This window comes from Oenanthe melanoleuca, chromosome 6 (genome assembly GCF_029582105.1).
Source record: "Oenanthe melanoleuca isolate GR-GAL-2019-014 chromosome 6, OMel1.0, whole genome shotgun sequence".
In the NCBI taxonomy this organism is placed as follows: domain Eukaryota; kingdom Metazoa; phylum Chordata; class Aves; order Passeriformes; family Muscicapidae; genus Oenanthe; species Oenanthe melanoleuca.
In genome coordinates this window covers 27,569,300-27,577,432 of record NC_079340.1, presented here as the reverse complement: position 1 = coordinate 27,577,432, position 8,133 = coordinate 27,569,300, and the positions used below count along the sequence as shown (strand labels likewise).

At 39.5% G+C, this 8,133-nt stretch overlaps 1 protein-coding gene across 3 annotated transcripts in view; it reads right to left on the bottom strand.

Annotated features, from left to right (window-relative positions):
• Positions 1 to 1,823: 1,823 nt before the first annotated feature.
• Positions 1,824 to 8,133, bottom strand: part of TRUB1 (TruB pseudouridine synthase family member 1) — a 31,869-nt gene continuing 25,559 nt past the window's right edge. For all 3 annotated transcript variants that reach the window (XM_056494371.1, XM_056494373.1, XM_056494372.1), the window contains one exon: positions 1,824 to 7,638. In XM_056494371.1, the coding sequence (XP_056350346.1) occupies positions 7,424 to 7,638 (215 nt within the window). In that variant the 3' untranslated portion in view covers positions 1,824 to 7,423. The remainder of the gene's footprint in view (positions 7,639 to 8,133) is intronic.

Genomic DNA, 8,133 nt, shown 5'->3' with positions numbered 1-8,133 from the left:
CCCTTGGCTGCAGCTCCTCACTGGTCTCTCTGGGTCAAATAAATCTCCAGAATGGAAGATGAAGCCTGTGGCTTGGGTTATATATAATAGAAGAGTCACTGGGTTGACCTTACCTCCAAACAAACACTGAAAGACATTTTTCTCACTGAAGGATAAAATACACTAACACAGAGGCTGAAGATCTCTTTTTCTTCCCAGCTGCCCCCTTCCCTTAAATGCCTGAACCTCCATGAGCACCCCATGGAATGGAGCCACAGAGCCCCCTCACTCCTCCAGAGCTGCTCCTTGGGAAGTACATTAGAATTCACTGGAAAGTAAGTTTGAATTTCAGCTTTGCTGACAACCTGTTGCATTTTACTGAAGGATTTATATATACATAAAAGTCTGCCAGAGAATAAACAAATGTATCAACTGAGCTTCCCAAAACCATCAGCAGAATGACTGGATACCAGGAATCCCACTTTTCAGAGAGTGCTGTTACACTGCTGAAAAAGAACAAAGCCAAGTGCTATAAAAACACCTCAGAAAGCCAAATCCCATTTTTTTGCAGCCTTGTACCACACCTGTTTTCAGACACCAGCCATTTTTCTTGACTTACCAAGACCTCTCAGGTGTTTCTGCCACTCAACAATTAATTGCTCCTGGCCAATTTTTTTTTTCCCTTCCAGACCGCAGTCAGCAGCATCCCTAGACTGTAACTTTGCTTTATAGCCTCAGGCCAGTTACAAAACCTGTGCATTGTTGCAGTGAGAGATAAATGATTCCAAGGCACCAAGGAGCAGAAAGACTTGGGAAAAGCTGTCCAGCTCTGAAAAAAACCCCAAGCATGCACATGTTCCAGAAGTGATAGGAGAAAGGTGTGTTTTTCTTACACAGGGAGAGATTCATGGGATGCCTTCTCCTATTGCCAAGTTTACCTAACATAACAGGCTCAAAGTATAAAGTCTGTGCCTGAAGCAGAGGAGATGCTTCCAGGCATTCCCTTTTTTAATTTTCTAAACTAAACAGGTGAACATTTTTAAAATGGAGTATTAGAGATGCTCTCTGAGTCACCTCTGGTGTGTACAGAGTCACAGAGAACTGCAGGAATTTTGAGAGCTGACCAAAGAGCTTGGCATTGGAATATGAGAGTCAAACAGAATCAGTGATCTCCTTTAGCATAGGAGAGGTGGAGAGTTCATCCAAATACTCCTGTGAGCCAACAGCTGGATGCTCTTCAAGATTCACTTCCTTGGAAAATCTCTCTGGTGTGGTGTGTTCAGGATCAAAATGCAGATTCCTGAGATAGGCAGTCCTGCTCAGTTTTCTGTCTGCTTCCATGAAACATGCTCTGCTTCCACAAAATTTCATCTCCTGAAACCCTAATCATTGCTTTCTCTGTGGCAAGTGACTCAGTTCTGGGTTGCTTCTACAAAATTCTGAAGGACCAACATGGATTTGTTAAGGCAGGGGAGCAAAGTGGGGATGTACACTCCCTGTTTCCACTGATGGAAAGGGATGGCTGAACAGCAGCTTGGATTATATGACTGTGCTCTTTCCAGTAATTACCATCTATGGTACAGCAAAGAAAAACAGACAAAACTGGTGCAGGGATATAGGAGACAATTCAATAAAAATGTTCCTACCTCTAGAAACAGTTGACCAACACACTGAAATAGATTTCTCCACTCTGCACAGCCTTTAATAGCACTTCCTAGAGAAATTAATTTCCTAGATAAACACATTTAAAAAAAACAAAAAACACTAATTCTACTCTGACTATTTTTGTGTTTAAGTTGAAAAAAAACCTGCTACATATTCATTAGACATAGAACAACTCTAAGTATTGTGCCACACCATTAATATTTATTTTATATTTTGTCTTTTTTTCTCCTGTAAGAAGCAATTCAATTTTTCAAACCATCAGTTCACATTACTACAACAGAAAAAAAAAAAAACCAAAACATGATAGGTGAAAATGAAACACACAAGGCCTTAATTCAGTGAGTAATAACTTACTTAATTTAATAAAACAGGACAGGAGTCCTCTCACTGAGGTCAAAAGAAATAATCACATGCTTTAAGTTAGCTCTGTACAGACCTTGCTGCTGTTTCCCATTGATTCTTACTTGGAGGTAGAATTACTGTAAAATTGTTGTTCCCTGTTGTTCTCTCCATCTTTTGCTGGAGGTTAACAGGGCAACAGAATGAGATACAGGGTTTTCTCTCAATATTCTGCTTTATTTGAACTAGCAACATGTTACACACCAGCTTATGACTGGGACAGAGGAGGTGAACACACACTTCTTTCTGCCAGTGCTGCACCGTCCTTGGGAATCCTAGGTAGCGAATGAAGAGGTTAAAGCCAGGAATGTCTCTGGGTATGCAGCAGCTGGGTGAAATTAATCACCTGGACAAGAAATCAAGAGTCTGCCAGTGCCCTTTGTGAAATTAAGAGTATAAAGTAAGAAACTACACAAAGCAACTCAGCACAGCAGCAGCGAGGTTTAGCACAGCCTGGATGTTATTTTACCAAAAGAGCAATCTGCATAGCAAAGATTACTGAGAATTAGTCCTGTTTTCTAAATACATTCAGTGTTTGTACACAATGTTCCATTTCCACTGGGAATGCCTATTAGGTACCTGCAGAACTTGAAACAGTTTGGTGATCCCTAGGACAGCCAGCTGCAGGAAATGATTTACTGTGAACACTCACAAGAGTAAGTTATGCCAAGGATTTACTGCAATTTCATATAAGCAAAACAAAACACTGTCTTTTGAAGGGCATCACAGAAAACTATCTTTTCAACTGCTGAAATGAAAATAAATGCCTTTTTTCACATCAGCATACAGTAACAATCTCTCAAGCATTTCCACATAAAAGCTTCTTAAGCTTTGAAATGGCATATTTAAGCTAATTGTTCTGTGCTAAAAGAAACAGAAAAGGCAGTAAAAATTGTGTTCCTTCTTTTTACTTTTTCTCCATTATAACACTTGATGTCTTTTCTCACATAATTACCAAAACTGAGTTCATCTACTTTAAAAACATAGGAACTGAAATATGCATTTACCTTTTGCCGTTCCTTTTTTACCCCCCTCCATTTAAGCTGTAAAATCATGTTCTGAAGCCACTAAAAGTAGTGTGACATCTGTGAAATGATGCATTTTGTTTCTAATGCATGCACTCAGCTGCAGATTTGACTCTGAAGTACTTAATTCTGAAATATCTAAAATAATCCCACGTCCCAGGGAAATGGCACTAAAGCATTCAGAACCATCTTTCTTAGAAAAGGGTGACGGTGAGAAAGGGACCAGACCCACCTCATCCTTTTCAGTTCTGCTCTGTTACCAGCTTTCCTGTCCCCCAGAAATCACACAAATTCCTTTGCTCCACACTGCCCCACAGCTCTCATGTACCCAGAAAGGAATTCAGAAGACAGGATAAGAAAAGTTTTAGGATGGACTGTCTCAGACAGTAGATAAGGTAATGGGATGCAAAGGCCAGACACAGAGCTGTAACCTAAAATTAATATGTCTGGTAAGAAGAAGGCTGTTTTGTGTTTATATTTCAGTTTCCATTGCCTCATTTTTTGTCCTCCTCATTCTGTTCCTGTTAACTTCTGGGCAAGCCACACAATCTCCTTCAGAGCCCGGAGTTTGAGCAGAGAACTGCTCCAGCATCCACAACACAATGGAGCAATGGTGACATGGAGAAGCTGGGGAGAGACTGCAGCTTTGATTTTTTGATAGAGGTGAGGAGGGATGATGATTAAAGTCCCAGACATTCAGACCAATAACAAAAATGTAAGGTGTTTCTCAGGAAGCCATGCTAAGACTTTCTCTGAACCACAGCATTGTCTCCAACACTTCCCCAAAATGAGAACTACAAAATATGGGGGTTTTTTTGGCAATGTAATCCTTTTATTCTTAAGCCCTGCAACCACCCACTGCCAATTATCGACTTCTTGCTTTGCCTCTTTACAGTTATATGATCTTAGCAGCTGATGGCAGAGACAGAGACGTGGCATCTCCTCACCCAGAGCAGACAAAAGCATTCACATGATAAACTTGCTTGCCTCACATGCCTTTAACTATTGGTGATTTATTTAATCAGGTCTCACAAAGAATAGAATTAAACCCATGGCTATTAGAAACAATGACTGCCTTTTAATAGAGACAATAATTTTGCCCAGGCTGGCTGAATCCATTCACTGTCTCTGTGATTTCCCTCTGGCTGTATATTGCAGTCACACCCTCACATGCTCTCACTTTGCTTCTGTAAGGCCTTTTTAATAAAATTAACACCACTGCAAACTCACTCCTTGACTCTGCCAAGCAAACAGCATGACCCTACTCATTAGAGTCAGAGAGCCATTAATGCACAGAGTAGCAAATTCACCATCTATTAAAATAAAAAAAAAATAAAGTATCTCAAAATTGGGGGAGTTATTCAATGTTTTTACTCTGCTGGCAGCAGAAATATATTATGAAGTGAAAACTACTATTTAAATAAGGAAGAAAGCCAGCCAGCTAGGCAGAGACATTAAAGGGAGGCAAATTCTGAAGCTCTTGTAAAACTCAGGGAAGCAGCAGCAGCACTAGAGCACTCAGGGCCAGGCTATGGTTCCACAATTCCATGGACTGAAGACAGCAAGACCACACTGAAGACTGGCAATACTCAGCTCAAAAAGCAGGACACGCTTTTGCATCAGGATTTTCCCCATGAACGCTCATTAAAATGAGACAATCTTTCAATCTGTGTCATGGGTATATTTTAAATGGCATATCACAGACACACATTTTCTGGGCAGAGAACCATAAAATTCCTATTATCTACCATTTGCTTCAGATGGGACCTTAGTATTAACTTCTAGTAATCTCAGAAATATTGTATATATATTTTTCCTCTTTAATGTTGAGATATCATGACTCAGTAACCAAGATCCAGGATCATGGGATGTTTTCTTCTAACAAGAATACTTTCTGCTGTGGATATAGCCCAATTCTGAAGTCTGGCAGCTCTGGGATGAGCATGTTAGTAAGAATAAGGAAGTTAAAACAAGTATTTCCCTAGGCTCCCATGGGAACACACCTCCAAATCTGGACAGTTTTAAGATACTGGGATAAACACTTATTAAAACATATCTAAAAAGGCTATTCTTGAACTTGTCAGTGGCTTCCCAGTTACTATTCACTGGAACTACAGGTTCAGGGCACAAGAGAACCATTAAAGCACAGGGAAACTTAGGAAAAAGCATACAAGGGAGGCCCAGCACACAGGAAAAACACTGGGAAGTAGCCTGAGGAGTTGGAATGGTTGAACAGATAGCTCAAGTGTTTAGTAATGAATTGTGGGTAACACTCATCAGTGCTCATTGCATAATGTGTCCATGACTTTACTGCACTCTTCACACTGTGCTTTCCAGGAACATTTCCTGCTGCCTGCCATGGGTTTGTCCAGCCACTCACAGCTCCAGCCAAACACACCTGCTACCCAGCTGCTAAAGGAAATACCTTCTGTAGTTCAAGACAAGTTATGTGGGGAGAAGTTTGTCATTAATCTGAGAGAAAGAAATTCTGCCTTAATTTCTGATGCACTGGGGAAGATGAGGAAGAGGAATTCCAAGAAAAAAGGCTAAGGTAGACTTGGCACTGCTGGGGTAATGGTCAGGCCTGATGGTCTTCAAGTTCTTTTCCAACCTGAATGATTCTGTGCAGATTCCTGAACAACTGCATTCCATCTCTCCCTATGCTTTCCATATGCATCAGGACTTGCAGCCTAAACCAGAACTCGCTGATGTCCACAAGATGCTTTTTTTAATTGCCATTGCATTCCTCTCCAGTGACTAGGCTATGGGGCAGATCCTGTCTTCTCAGGATCACAGATCTGTTAGCAATAATTACAACAGACCAGCTGCAAGCTAACCAGAAAGCTGATGAAAATATAATTCTCCTTTTGAAACTAAAAATATCAGGGGCTCTTAATGGAATAGCAAGAAAGGCTTGGTGAGCATTAAACAAACAGATGAGATTAAGAATGTGTTAGACACTTACAGCACTGTATACAAATGTACCCTATTAATAGAGAGATTTCTCAGTTGCACTGATTTTTAAAGAAACAAATCCCTGAAGATGAAAGAAGCAGACTAACAGAATTATATCTACTGTACTATTTTTCAAAAATCAGGAAGATAAATAAAATGAGAACTTAATCTAGAAAACCACTGGGATAACATAAATTAGGAAAATAAAGATTCGGACAATAAGAGAAGCTGTGTTCCAATTAAAGTCTCTGATCACTCAAAAGTAGTATACTGGAAAATGAAATTTTCTGCCTTATGTGACTTCTTTAGGAAATAATCTCTCTCTTCTCTGTTTCTACCCGAAGTACCAGAAAACCCCAAAAAGAAACAAAAATCTCCCACTGTTACCTCAGTGGACACAAGCTTTTCTCCCATCCCTGATATCAGAATTTCTTGTATCTGTTACTTCATCCATATTGTACTTCAAATATGCTACTGCTGTAGTGCTCTAACATTTCAATTTGCTTGTGCTATTTTCAACATTTCCTTTAAGTTCTTTATAAGAATATACAAAGGAAGAAAACTGTTTACTGAATAAAACAAAGTCTGTCCTCCTTCTAAACAAAACCTTCATTAATCTTGCACAGACTTCATTTTTTTATTGTATAGAAAACAAAAATAAGTCCTATAGATATCTGGAAAGGTATCTTGCAATGAGAAACTTCAGGATATTTATTTAATTTCTTAGACTGAAAGTAAGTTTGGAATCAACACTTCATGTACCACCTTTTAAGAGATCCAGGCACAAACCAATCATCTTCAGGGACTGTTAAACTTAAAACTATTCCCTTAGGCTACGATTTCAGACTTAACTTAAAATAATAGCACCTTCACACACTGCATTCTAGGAACATTTGACTGGAGAACAATCTGCATAGGAAAAAATATGGTAAAATGGATATATCCTGAAACAGATTTCATGAAAGCAAATTGCCACACCACATTCTTGGGTGCTTTAAGCTATGACAGACTTTTCACCATAGTATTTCAGGATATGATTACCATCTGCAAGGAAAAAGAACATTTTTTTTGGAGCACACTTATCAGACATTATTGTATATAGTATTTTTATTGATGAATTTGCAACAGCAGCCATTTTGCACCCTGAAAGTTCTTTAAAATTCTATAAAAAAATTGGCATCAGTCACAGTGTGCAAGAAGAAAATAAACAATCAAGAAACAGTTAGCAGTGGGTATTTTCAGTGCACATTCTAACCCCAGGAAACAAAAGAACCATTTCTCTTGTTTTGCAGTTTGTCACCTTCCCAGTAGAGACCTGCAGATTTACACAGGAGGCGAGACAATCCCAATCCAATCTTAAAACAACTCAATCATTCAGTCTTTTTCCTTGACCCTACTTATCACTTATCCCCACAGATCACAGCAGTTTCACCAGGATGCTCTGTCTTCAATTTTTTCCGAGCTGGCTCTCCCAGGAGCAGGGCTGTGCAGTGCTCCAAGGACTGAGCAATTTCATCAATTGTCCACTTGTCTTCCTGCAGGGCGTGCTCCTCCAGCGTGAACGGCCCCTGCTTGGTGCGGGTCAGCTCCTGCACCGTGGCACAGGTGGAGAGCTCTGGAGAAAGGAGGAAAGAGGGATTGGACAAAGTACATGGATGAGCTTTGAAAGTGTAACCACTTCCAGCTCACTTAAAAAGTATTTTTGTATGTAGCCTTTTACATTATTCTGTTTTGTTTGACAAGGAAGGTCATGAAGATTTATCACTCGTTTGTATCTTCTTAAATTTGACCCAAGGAAGTCCTTTGATTTCAATAGCTGTCCAGTGTAGTAAAGAGTTCAGAATCTGACAGAAAGCTGTCAAGGATTTTCCCAGATTTAGATCAGAATGAAAAGTGAGGAAATAATGCCATAAGAGGTAAGCAGAACATTCTGCATTCTCAAGTGACCATTAACTATTTTTCCACACATTTTGAGGCCTTAGCACTTCCTGCCTTTAAGAGGTATTTTTAACATTTTTATCCTGTGCTGCCTATCAGGATAATAGAAACTAAGATAAGGAAAAATAAAAAATACATACAAATGCTCTCCTATGTTAAATAAATACCAGCA